The sequence below is a fragment of the Quercus suber genome, unplaced genomic scaffold, assembly GCF_002906115.3.
Source record: "Quercus suber isolate HL8 unplaced genomic scaffold, Cork oak 2.0 scaffold_377, whole genome shotgun sequence".
Classification (NCBI taxonomy): domain Eukaryota; kingdom Viridiplantae; phylum Streptophyta; class Magnoliopsida; order Fagales; family Fagaceae; genus Quercus; species Quercus suber.
The window spans coordinates 546,880-560,183 of record NW_027069829.1 but is presented as its reverse complement, the minus strand read 5'-3'; the positions used below and the strand labels follow the sequence as shown (position 1 = coordinate 560,183).

General features: G+C 33.3%; 2 protein-coding genes across 3 annotated transcripts; both read left to right on the top strand.

Moving 5' to 3' along the window:
- Nucleotides 1–889: 889 nt before the first annotated feature.
- Nucleotides 890–3,603, top strand: LOC112038299 (uncharacterized). Its single transcript, XM_024071102.2, has 5 exons — nt 890–1,108; nt 1,328–1,565; nt 2,083–2,258; nt 2,405–2,696; nt 3,281–3,603. The coding sequence occupies exons 1-5, from the start codon at nt 1,006–1,008 to the stop codon at nt 3,345–3,347; spliced, it is 876 nt and encodes a 291-aa protein (XP_023926870.2). The 5' UTR covers nt 890–1,005; the 3' UTR covers nt 3,348–3,603.
- A 7,998-nt stretch (nt 3,604–11,601) lies between these two features.
- LOC136062063 (4-hydroxy-3-methylbut-2-en-1-yl diphosphate synthase (ferredoxin), chloroplastic-like) lies at nt 11,602–13,297 on the top strand. 2 transcript variants are annotated; one of them, XM_065760665.1, is made up of 3 exons: nt 11,602–11,739; nt 12,214–12,434; nt 13,083–13,297. In XM_065760665.1, exons 2-3 carry the CDS (start codon nt 12,224–12,226, stop codon nt 13,280–13,282), a joined length of 411 nt encoding a protein of 136 aa, XP_065616737.1. In that variant the 5' UTR covers nt 11,602–11,739; nt 12,214–12,223; the 3' UTR covers nt 13,283–13,297. The 2 variants fall into 2 exon arrangements, with proteins under 2 accessions (XP_065616737.1, XP_065616738.1); XM_065760666.1 differs by lacking the exon at nt 11,602–11,739 and adding an exon at nt 11,751–11,960.
- The last annotated feature ends 7 nt before the right edge of the window (nt 13,298–13,304 follow it).

The window sequence follows — 13,304 nt, the reverse complement described above, 5'->3', positions numbered from 1 at the left end:
CGGGGATTTCTGGCCAAGAATGCTAGGCTGCGAAAGCTGTGGTTGGATGGTTTTTTTTTCTCACAACTTTGACTTGCCTGTTTCATGTAGACTGTGATGGTAGTTTATGAATTCACTGTTGTTGTAGAACTAGTATTAACCTACATTGTATTATATTAGTACTTTGTATTATTGGGACAATACAGTTATGTATTTGTACTATTCAGATACCACGAGTAGGTATCATTTTTGTACACCATGGAGGTGTAATGACAATGGTGAACGATGAATGTGGCTATTTTTATATTAATATTATCGGTATATTTAAATGATTATTTTTTATGTTGAAGTGGATGATTATTTTTGTACTGTTACAGATATGTATACGCAATGCAGGTGTATGTTGAAGTGGATGATTAGTTTCTAATTATTACAGGTTTGTCTAGATGATACAGGAGTTGAAATTTGTAAGGCATTTTATATTTTCCGTAAAATTAATTCACAAACCAAACATGAAAATTGATTTTCCGGAAAAAATGGATTTCATTTTCCGTAAAATGTTTACTTGACCAAACATAAAAATTGATTTTCCGTAAAATAAAAAGCATTTTCCGTAAAATGTTTGACCGAACCAAACACCGGAATTGATTTTCCGTAAATCGATTTCCGAGACAGCCAAACAACCTCAATACATTTTCCTTTTCCGGAAAATAGATTTCCGAAAAATATGTATTTTCCGGAAAACGTTTTACGCGAAACAAACACAGCCTTTAGATACTTCTATAGAACAAGTCTAAGAAACTCAAGTTTCACGTGACAAAAGAACTCAAGTTTCACATACTTGAGATGCTAATTTCTTAAATAGTTTCAAAACCTTGCTAACTAATGGTATTCTCTCTCAAATTTATGCTAGCCTGCAAATTACTCCTCTTTGACTCTGACTGTGTTACTACAGAGTGGCTACTTTACAGAGAGAGAAACAGTCAACGTAGAAGATTGCAGGGTTGCGGACTCACTCCACATTCAATGGAATACCGAATACCCAGTACGATGAATATTCCAACAACAGCACAAAGATTACCTCTTCCCAATGCTCGTGCCTTTCACTTCCTCTCTCTCCCTCTCCGAGGTCACTCTCTCTCTCTCTCTCTCTTAACATTATTACTACTCTGTTTGGTTGTTAAGAAAAAAAAAAAAAAAAGCAACCTTTGAGTCTTTCCTTTTTTTTTTTTTTTTTTTTTTTTTTTTTTTTTTTTGTACTTGCTTTCTGTATCTGAATATGAGAAACCTACTACAAGTTATGGCCCAGCAACAAAAACAATGGAACTTATTAAGCTGTGTTTTCCAGGTGCTTCCAAGTTTGGCTCACATGTGCCAATATTGTGTCATAGTAGGAGAGTGAGAGTGGGGTTGTCGAATAAAATGGCTCTGAGTTTGGAAAACTGCGATGTGGGTGTTGAAAATAAGCTGGGGGTGGTTCGCCCTGCCACTGAACATTACGCTAAGGAGGCAATTCAAGCACTTAAAGCTGAGAAGGTTATTGTAGTGCCTACTGATACAATTTACGGGTTCGCTTGTGATGCCTGGTATGCGTTTTGATAGATTGCCTATAACCTGTTTGTTGAAAATCCTCAATGCATTTGTATTGCTTTCTGATTTCTTGTCTTTGAGTTTTAAGAATAGGTTAAACTTGGTATGCGTATTCTGAAATTTCATTATGGTTGTGTTGCCTATAAACATAAAAGATGTGATATCCTGGATAATCAGGATTGGATTGGATGAATGCGTTGTGCAGACGTGTGCTGAGTAGCCCCAAATGTAACTTGATTAGTCCTTTTTAGGGTAGAGGGCCGTATAGGGCAGATGTAACTAGCGCTTCGTCAAGTCGTGACAAAAGACGTTTTAACTTTTTAGAATGATTCTATATAGTCTCTGACTCTCAGTCCATCAAGCCTCATCTTATTTTGGTTTTTTAATCATTGTGTTTAAAAATAAGACTCATCTTTACTGCTCAGTTTTGGAAAATAGTGCAGTCTCAATTCTGTAAATGAATTTGTCACTTTGGAAGATTTATATTAATGCTTTATTTCTTGTGGTCTGCAGTTCTATGGAAGCAGTGAATCGGATTTACAAGATTAAAGGACGTGATCATACACGCCCTTTGGCAATATGTGTTGGGGATGTATCAGACATAATGCGCTTTGCTGTCAAGGACTATTTGCCTCAGGGCTTGCTTGATTCTCTTCTGCCAGGGCCTGTTACTGTTGTATTAAGGCGAGGTTTGTGACTCAGACATCTGTCTTCACAGAAAAAGGAAGAGATTATAGTGCCTAGGATCTGTTGTTGAATAATTCTGTTTGTACTTACAGCTGTTAATTGTTGAACTATGATGTAGTCTAAGTCTAGGTATTTGAATATTTTACAGGAGAGTCAAGTATTCTTGAGAAGTCTTTGAACCCAGGATTGGATAGCATAGGAGTCCGAGTGCCTGACTGTAACTTTATCAGGGCTATTGCTCGTGGTTTGGGAAGTGCACTGGCCCTTACCAGTGCAAATCTGAGTGGGCAGCCAAGTAGTGTCTGCATCAAAGATTTTGAGAACCTGTGGAAACACTGTGCATTTGTTTATGATGGTGGGGTGCTTCCATCTGGTCGAGCAGGCTCAACAATTGTGGACCTCACCAGGCTAGGAAAGTACAAGATTATTAGACCTGGAAGGTAAGAGTTGGTAGTATATTACTATATTGTGAATTGAAGAGAAAGAGGAAAAATAAATATTATAACCATAGCTTTTGAATGTTGTGAATAAAGTCATGATAATCATTGTTTAGTAGAAGCAGTCTATTGATTGTTACATATGCCTTTCATAATTTCAAGAATGCATTCTGTGAACATTGCATTAGTTATTTTAAATATTAGAAAGGGATTTTTTTTTTTTTTTAAATCTTTCATACTTTCTGGTATGAGTATAGTGAAAGTATATTTCCCTATGCTAAAAAAACAAGAATAAAAAAAAAAAAAAATTGTTAAAGCCATTCTAAAATTCAAGTTCATGTGTTAAGCAATCACTCATACTTTGACGATTATAACAGAATACGTAATGAACTAATTCTCATCTATCTATCTATAAATACAAATATATTCTTTTGTTTTTGCACTTGGAATTTGCTGTTTCTGCAGAACTATAGACTTTTGTATGATTGACACGAATGCTTAATTTAAAGTTCTATTTTCATGTAAATCCTATAGTGCTAATAAGCCCATGAATATTAACTCTGCTATATTTTGCCTTGTATTTCCAGTGCAAACGAAGAGACTATTGCAATTCTTGAAAGTCATTCTCTACTAGAAGAAGCAACAGCTACTTGAGGAAGTGACGAAACAATATTCAGGTCACTTATGTTTTAAAGACTTTGTGTTTTATTACAGAGGCAGGAACCAGGAAAGGTTCTACTTGGGTGTGTGAGAAATTGTGTCAGTCTGCGTCATTGTATTGTAGATAATTTAACCACTAGTCATATTCTTGAACCGCATTGGAAAGTTTCACTGAATTTTACCTCTTTTCTAAATTCTGAATTATGGTAATGGCATTCACCCAAAAAAGAATTTATATATTCATTGCCAATGAACCATTAAAATCATGTGTAAATCTGGTGAAACTGAAATCATATCCTTGTATTTTGCATAGAATTTGTAAGGAACCCGTCAACCTTTTTACTGTGAGCTTAGTATAAATGGTGACCACTCTTATCAATTCTTTATAGGTAGAGGAAATTCCTGTTGTCATTGGCATAAATGTAATTCACCATAAGCAAATCTTGAGGAAGAGAGTACCAGTGTCTGGTCTTCATATAAATATCTTCGTTTAATGCCAGCAGGGAAGTACATCTGAAGATAACTCATCCTATAATCCTAAACATGTTCTTTTACCCCGCCCCCTCCATTTTTGCCTGATTTTTTACTTCAAAGTCAAATCTTAAACTGCCAAGAGGATGAGTCAGATTCCTCAGAGCCACAGATGCTATTCGGATCAAAATGTGATGCAGACCATGACAATCAATCAACTTGCAGTCAAGATTATATTAGGGGCATTGTTAAGTCTCAGTGAATAGGCTTTTCTCCAAGGGATCATTGAGTTTTTGTGTTTTCTTATTCTGGTTTATAAGTAGTTTCTTGGTGTTGGTTTTTATGACTTTGTGGGTGGTTTATTATGATAACTGGTCACAAACTCACGCGATGCGTAAGGATAAATAATTATTTTGTTTAGTATTATAATGTATAATTTTTTCTCTAAAATTTGTTGAAGATATTTTCTCTCCCTGAAAATTAAACAATTTCTATACGGTCTAGTTAGGTTTACTTCGGTCCCATTTGGTGATGTCTACTTTGGTCCAATTTGGTCCACTTGGTCCAATTCAGTTTGGTCAATTTCGGTCCCCTTTGGTCCATTTTATTAGACTAATTGAGCCTTAAAGTGATTTTTTTTTTTTTTTTTTGTAGGTTGCTTATTCAATTTTAGCTCAAATAAATTTTTTTTTCTCTTAATTTTTGGGTTGAAAAGTATTAAATTTTATTATATTGGGCTAAACTCTTTAATTTTAAGTTAAAAAATACAAAGAAAATAGACGTTAGAAATTATAAATATGAGCCCTAAAAATGCAATAAAAATGATAAATATTCAAAAGTCTTATTCGGTCCACATTGGTTCTATTCAGTCCATTCTATCCTCTTCGGTTCAATTTGGTCCTATTCGGTCCATATCCTATTCGGTCAATTCGGTCTTATTCAATCCACTTTAATCCTACTCAGTCCATTTGGTCCGCATTGGCCTTATTCGGTTCACATTGGTCCTATTCTGTCTACTTTGGACCATTCTGTCCACTTCGGTCCTATACGGTCTGCTTTAGTTCTATTTGGTCCATTTTGTCCACTTTGGTCCTATTTTTGGTCCTATTCGGTTTTTTTTGTCCACTTTGGTTCTATTTGATCCATTTTGTCCACTTTAGTCATATTCTAGCGTTTCAGTCCATTTTGTGCACTTTGGTTCTATTCAGTCCACATTGGTTCTATTTGGTTCATTTTGCTCACTTCAGTCCAATTTTGCCCTATTTGGTCCATTATGTCCACTTTGGTCCTGATCTGTCCATTCATTCTTATTCAGTCCACTTTGGTCCTAATCTGTCTATTCATTCTTATTCGGTCCACTTTGGTCCTACTCAATTCCGTTCGGTCCTATTCTGTCCACTTTGTTCCATTTAGTCAAATTCGGTCCATTTGGACCACTACGGTCTATTTTGATCCACTTTGATCCATTTTTGTGCACTTACATAATGGGCGAAGGTATGTTTGGTCGAAAGTACCTATTCTAAATCTAATTTATTAAAAATATATAAAGTTCAAATTCGTAAATTGTAATCTCTAAAATCTTATACATAGCATTTATTGTTGCTACGCTTTTGTTGAGACACATCAATGTAGCATTGCATTCTACTTCGGTATGACTAAATTTAAGTGAAAGTATTTTTAACTATAAAAGCTGTGAATATAAAAATGTAATCTTTAAGGCAGTTATTCATTTGCTTTAACGTCGTTACTTTTAAATGAATTGCATGAGGTTGATTATACATATTAGCAAAATAAATATGTGTGTGTGTGTGTGTGTGTGTGTGTGTGTGTCATTTTTATTTAAATAAATTATTCAAATTATTCATTCTCTTAGAAGAGATTATCAAGACAATCAAAACTCATATCAAACTTATACTGAATATGTATAATTTATTTTCTAAATTTTATTGTAGATAATTTGTTATCCCTAAAAACTAAAAAATTTCAGAAAGTAATTTTTATCAGTCTAATTTTACAAATATATAATTTTATAATTTTTGATTGATATTATTATTTTTTGAAATGGTCCATGTTCTTCTAACTATTTTTATTATACATTATATTTTCCTAATTTCTTTTGGTACAATTAAAAATGTCAAGTTTCAAATCTATTATTCCAATTCTCATTACCTTAAGGAGATTATTATGATAACCAAAACTTATTATATAATTACTGTGGGGATAAAAGCCCAAATTCATATATTGAGCCTTGGGCCCTATATGAGGATGTGGGTCCGTCCGAGAAGGAGTAAATAATAGGGAAAGACCCCGGAGTGGAAAATCACGAAGGAAGTGATAAAGAAATATAGTCTGAGGAGATTATCTTTCTCGGATATGAAGAATACTGGTCAAGCAAATACTTGGGCGGCTAGGACAATCTTCCAGGAAGTTCCAACGATAAGAATGAACTTTATACACGTATAAAGATGATAAGAATAGAGAAATATCTAAGGGAAAAGCTGCTACCACCGCATTAAATGTACTGAAGCAACTTTTTTGGCCGCATTTATGTGGAGAAGACCCCTGAACAGTGCAGCCTCAGCTACCACCACTCATGGAGAACCAAAGAAGATACTTGATGGGACATATACTTAAGTGGATGCTTAGATGAAGAATAAGTATACGATCAAGATAGACGAAAAGAAAACTATATAAATGTGAAGGGCCTCTCATGAGGGGGGGATCGGAAAAAATTGAAAGTGAAGAGAGGAAGATTGACTGTAACTCTAAGAATTGTATTAGCTTTTAATCTCCTCGTACATCAATATATTGAAGTTTGAAGTTTGTTTTTGCATTTATTCATCTTTTAAAGCCTTGATTAACTGTTTTTTAGTTCATAAACAGCCTAATTCTTTCACCCACTATCTACAAATTTATTGTATTGGGCTTATTGGGCTTAAGCTACAAATCGAGACCCTACAATTACAATTGATATTATTCAAATAATTGATAATACTCTCAACCCAAATTTGTATTTTCCTATTCTTAAATAGGTACACCATCCCGCCTACACCAAAAACTGATTGGTATCTTGATATGATGATAAAAAGCTATCATTAGGAGCGGACGCCATAGGTTAAAACTCTCTAAAAAAAGGTACACCAAATTAGACTGAAGTGATTTGAAATAGACCAAATGGACAAAAGTGGAGTGAAATGGACAAAATGGACCAAATAGGACGAAGTGGACCAAACTGGATCCAATGGATCAAAGTAGATCAAAAGGACCGAATTGGACGAAATGGACCGAAGTGGAGCTAAGTAGACCGAATTGGTTTGAAGTGGACTAAATGGACAGAAGTAAACCAATTGGACCGAAGTGGACTGGATTGACCGTAGTAGGCCGAATGGACCTAATTGGATTGAAGTGGACCGCAGTAGACAAAATTGGACTGAAGTGGACCAAAATGGAGTGAATGTCGATCTGCAATTAGCATAGTCAAGATTGTGTTTTGATATAAGCTCAAATTCTTACTTCCAAAATAATTAAGTATTAACTCAAATAAAAATAAAACTAAAACTCTTAAGATAGAGAGAGAACTAAAAAATACAAAACCAAAATGTATGAATCCAAAACAGAGTTTTGAAAATCACAATGATTCATCAATATGAAGTACAAGAAAGATTAAATAATGTGAGAGAGAGAGAGAGAGAGAGAGAGAGAGAGAGAGAGAGAGAGAGAGAGAGAAGCGTTTCTTTCACCAAATTTTCTCAAACAAATAATTTGCTGGTCTTCCTATTTGAAAATATAGACAGAATGATTAAATTCTGCACAACTTTTTCACTAAGGCATCTTAAAAAAAAAAAAAAAAACTATATATAATAATAGCCAAAATTTAGTTACAAAATTAGTTATAATTTAAAACTGCAATTTTATTTTAATTTTTTTTTTAGAAATGAATTTTGATAAATCTATCATTAGATTACATTTTCTTCTTATATCCTTTATACTTGCAAAATTTCTAGAAATTTAAATATCAATAGTCATGTCATCAATAAATTGTTTAAATTGCAAGTTTTTGTAGTTTAAAATTATGCATAAAATACAAACTTATAGATCATATAATAAATAAAATTCGATAGACACAAAATTTGACATATGTATTAAGAATATAAAAAATATATAATTCAACCGTTAGATTTTTAAACTATATAATAATGTTTATTTTATTAAATAAAATTATAAGATAATGTTACAATTAATTTTGTAATTAAAATTTGTCTTATAATAATTGCCTAAACTAGCATTATCAAAATATTTTCATGGTTTGTGACATGGCGGGTAGTAAAAAAAATTGTATGGTTAATTGTAATCCTGACATTACTTGGGAGGATCTAATCAAGTATATCTTTTTGACAGTAGTGTCAGAATGGTTACTTCTTTTGCTCTAAACTCTGAACAAAAACTGTTTGCTGATCCATTAACTCAAATGGGCATGTCAATATACCAAAAAAAAAAAAAAAAGGGCATCTCAATGATTCTTAATGGTGAGCTGTTGAGGTGCATTCTAGTTCTACGTAAGGCTGCTTTTGGATAGCAAGTTTTGCTACTCAAAGTAAAGTTGCGTTTTATTTTTTGCCGCAGTTTGTTGACTTTGGGGGACAAAATTTACTGTGCATAAACAGTACGTGTACTGTTTATATACTGTTCACGCACTATTCACGCAATATTTAATATTAAAAGTGAGTCCCACAATACTATTTACACATTTAAAAATTATTTTGCTACAGTGTTTTCAGCAACAATCAGTTTTTATCAACTTTCAACAACAATAAGTGCTATCCAACCGGACTCAAAGCTTTTAGTAATCATTCACTCATTCGTTCATTAAAAAAAAAAAAAAATCATTCACTCATTCATATGTTTATTATTTATTAATGGGTATTTTCAGCATATGATGTTTAAGAATAACATAAATTGTGTCACAGTCACAGAGAAGCCTAGCAAAGTCCTTTACGCCCAAATGCCACCATGGGTGTGAAATTAAGGTTGTCACTTGTCAAGTTGTGTAGTCAGCTTTCACGGATTGATGTGATTTTGCCAACAACTTACTTACAGTACACAATCGTGAATCTCGTGCTCCTTGTTTCGATCGTGAGTCTCGTGCGCCTTTGCATTAAAACATTTATTGCCACCTTTTTTTAGTGTTATTTGATTTTCATGGAGATTAACTTTTTTACCACAAAAAAAAAAAAAAAAAAAAAATCCCAAAAAGTCTTTGGCTACCATTTTTAGTTGGCAGTTGCAAGTATACATATTCCCCTCGATTACAAGAAAACAAGGTACCTTTTTTATTCTAAAGTTTTCCTCGGACTAGGAGAACATGAAGTGGCTCTATTTTTTTATTTATAATTACAATAATGAAAACATCCAAATATTCTCAACTCTCAAGCATAATCAAATATGATTCTGAAACCCTTATCAAAAAAAAAAAAAAGATTCTGAAAAAAGAGAAAAAGAAAGAAGTACAGTAAAATACAACTTCTACGAGGTGGTGGGGTAAGCTTGGCTTGACGTGGCATCAGTGAGTAAATGCATGGAAAGGCCTTAAATCAAATGGTGGCTAGGTTGTGTTTCACTGTTCCCACTACAAAATACTGCAAAGGGATATTCAAAAGATTCCAATTCTAAAATACTACCTAGGCACTTCTTTAGTTATTTCACAATAAGCCGTGAAGCATAAAAAAAAGTTTGCACTTGACCATTGTATTATGGTACAACTCCACTCAGTCCACATTCTTCCTCTTCTTCTTTAATTTGGTTCTTTTTATTTTTTTTTTTTTAGGACATCTAGATTGGGTTCATGAGTAGTTTTTTCGTTAAACTTATTAAGAAACTATTTATTCGTATCTCTAAAAAGAAACATGGTTTAAATTTTTTTGATTTAATTACTCATTTAGTCTTCAACATTTTTATCATATTTCAAAATGATTTATAGCATTTGAAATGTTTATTTTACTCTTTATACTTTAAATTTGTGTACAAAATGTCTACCATTTAAACTTGTGTTTTGATTTTGAGTTGGGATTGTCCAAAGAGAGCCCAAAGATTTGATTTTGGATGGCATCCAAGAAGAAAAGAGATTGATTATTCAAATATTTTATTTTCTTCTTTTATATTTGTTTGGAGAATGAAAAAATTAAAGCAACGATTAACGGTAGAGACTTTTTTAACAAAACATTAAAATAGACTACAATACACTTTTAATTCTTAAAGATTAAGGTAGTTTTTATTTTGGCCTTTAAAATTTTAAAATTTTATTTTAGTTCTTTTTATTTAATTCTATTTTTATATTGACCTTTTCATCTATTTTCGTTAGTTTCTTTATCTTTAATGAAAAAGAAGAAAAAAAAACATACATATTTAGGGTTGGTTTCAATTTATATCTGGTATAACTCTTGTGGGGTCATAAAGCCCAATATTGCGCATCCACCCCCTATACTGGGCCTGAAGCCCACGACGAGGCCCATAATCGCATATGAAGAATATAACGGTAATCACGGCCGCCAAGGCAATCGTGCCGAGGACAATCCTGTTCTCGGCTGTTCAAAGCCGAGGCTGATATAAAGAGACTCGCCAACAAAAATAATCTTCCGGAGTGCCCTAAGGGAGGGGACAAGTACTGCAAACAAGCGCATAGGAGCATGGCGGTGAAGTAATTCCAAGAAAAGCTGCAGCCTCCACATTAAATGCTCCACAACTAACACTTTGGCCGCATTAATGTGGAAATGATACTTGAGTAACGACTTCTCCGACGCACAGCTACTACCTAGGAACTCTGATAGGAGTTTGGTGTGACAAAGACAATCAACAGCAGATCCGACCGACATGTGTACGGTGGAAATAAAGGAGGAGAGTAGTATATAAGGAAGAAGAAGCTCTGAGAGAAGGGAGAGAGAAAAAAGAAAAGAGCTTTTAGAGAAAGAAAACACTGTAGCAATCTGTATTAGCTTTGTAACCATTGATATTATAACTTAAAAAATACCAAGTGGAAGCTCCTCAGACTTGTTCCGAGGATTGAATTGCTTGCCCCAGTCCAGATTCATTTTACTTAGTCATTCTTTAAACCACCTTCAATTGTTGCTATACTTACCAAAACTGAATTCTTCAGCCCATTCTCTATAAACTTATTGTATTGGGCCTACTGGACTTGAGTTCACCTATTCCTTAAGAAAAGTGCTCAAATCCAGCCCTTACAACTCTAAATACTATTACCTAATAATTTGTTATTGAATTCATATTTTGAAAATTGCACCGTTGGATTATATGTTCTTAACATGTACGTCAATTTTCATGCCAATTAGACATTATTTATCATTCGATCTATAAACTCATCTTTTTATACATTATTTTAAATTACAAAAACTTGAATTTAAAAAATTGATTAATGCCATGGCTATTGATATTTGATTGCTTTGAAATTTGTAAGTATAAAAAATATACAAAAATAATGTAATATAATCGTAAATTTTTCAAAATTTTTGTTACACTATATGTAACTTGAAACCTCTCCCTCCATATATATATTATATAGCAAAGTGAAAAGGTTCTACAATATTAGGGCCAAAAAGCAGAACTTCGACTAATGAAAAGGCTAAAGGCCAAAAAGTTATAACATTGTGGGCAAAAAATTGCATCTTTTGTATGGTACGGATAAAAGATGCTAAGAAAAACGTTATTGCCTTCTTCCCTGACGTTGCTTTCACCAAACTGTTTAAAAATAAAAAAAAAAAATTCAGAAAAACATTATTCAGAAAATCGTTAAAGACAGAGGCCTGGGAAGTGAAACTCCGCATACCACTAGTTCTGGTTCCTCCCCTAGATCCTTCCCTTTCACTCTCTCCTTGAAAAGCCCACTTCTAGCTCAGCTTTTAAGGTAAACTACAACCACAGGTCCACACGTTTAAGCTGTGTCTATAAAGCTCAATTCATTTTTGTAAACAATTCTGGCTTATCTGAAAAGCACTCTGAGTTTGTAGTCAAAATAAGTCTTTTGTTTCTGTTTTTGTGTTTTTAAGTGTTCCATCTACAATTTGTGAGTTCTGATCATATAGTATAGTGTGATCAAACCCAATTAGTTAAAAAGACTAAAAAAAGGTAAATTTTGTTAGTTATTATTATTACTAGCTTTTGTGAATATTTACTGCTAAAGCAGGAAACTTTTTTTTTTTTTTTTTCGTTTGGTTGCTGAGAAAGTTTAGGGAACGAATAGAACGATGATTTTGAAGGGAAATTGGTTAATGATTTATCAATTTTCTCAGCAACTAAACGGGGTGTACAATTACAAATTTGCAAGTAGTAATTTTGATGAGCTGAATTAATGTAGAATTACGTTTTTGTGACTCTGAAGGTGAACAGAAATGGCTACCGGAGCTGCTGTACCGGCTTCGTTTACGGGTCTGAAGAGCAGGGACCTGAGTTTGGGGTTCACGAAAAGTATGGATTTTGTGAGAGTTTCTGATATGAGAAGGGTTAAGGCTAGTAAAAGAAAGGTCTTGATGATAAGGAACTCGAATCAGGGCTCGGATATTGCTGAGCTTCAGCAGGCATCAGAGGGAAGCCCTCTATTAGGTATAATTACTTGATGCATGTGCTATGTTTAGTCTTTGGTGCTCTTTGTTATGTATGTCAATGTCTTGGCTTCATGTTCCTGCGAATATTTGAAAAAGGAATGCAATAGTTTTGAGACTACTATGTTGGGTGAATTGATGATAGATATTGTTAGAAGTAATTAAATAGGCATGTGATGTTGTTATAGCTTTCCCATAATTTACTTACCGGAAAAATGTTTCCCCCATCAAGCACTAATATATATTTTTTATTTTGATTAGATCAGGAAATCATTCAAAACATGAACAGAAGCTTCTTGTTTTTTTCCTTTTAATAAATTTTTTGGGTTTCCTATAATTGGACTCACAATTTTAATTAATTTATTTTTTGTTCGAGAATTCAAATGGAGTTTCAATTTTTTTATTTATTTAAAAAAGAGCGTAATTACAGAAAGTAATTTTGGTTTCCATAATCAACTAAGCCAAAAGGTTGTACTAAACTCAATTTTGTTTACCTCAGTTGAGTGGTGATAAGTTTTTTTAATTACTATTGTTCACCGTTTCTTATTCATGTTTTATTCAAAACGCTCAATATCTAATTGATAAGTATATCTGTTCTGTCTTTGTGGGTAGTTTTGTTCATGATGGATGAATAATTATGTGAATGTAGTTCCTAGGCAAAAGTATTGTGAATCCATACACAAAACTGTCAGGAGGAAAACACGAACAGTGATGGTGGGAAATGTGGCTCTTGGTAGTGAGCATCCTATAAGGATTCAAACAATGACCACAACTGACACTAAAGATGTTGCCGCAACAGTTGAACAGGTTCTTACTTTCCTCCTGATTGAGCCTTTCTTATCTATGTAAAAAATTGCTATGTTTTTCTAAA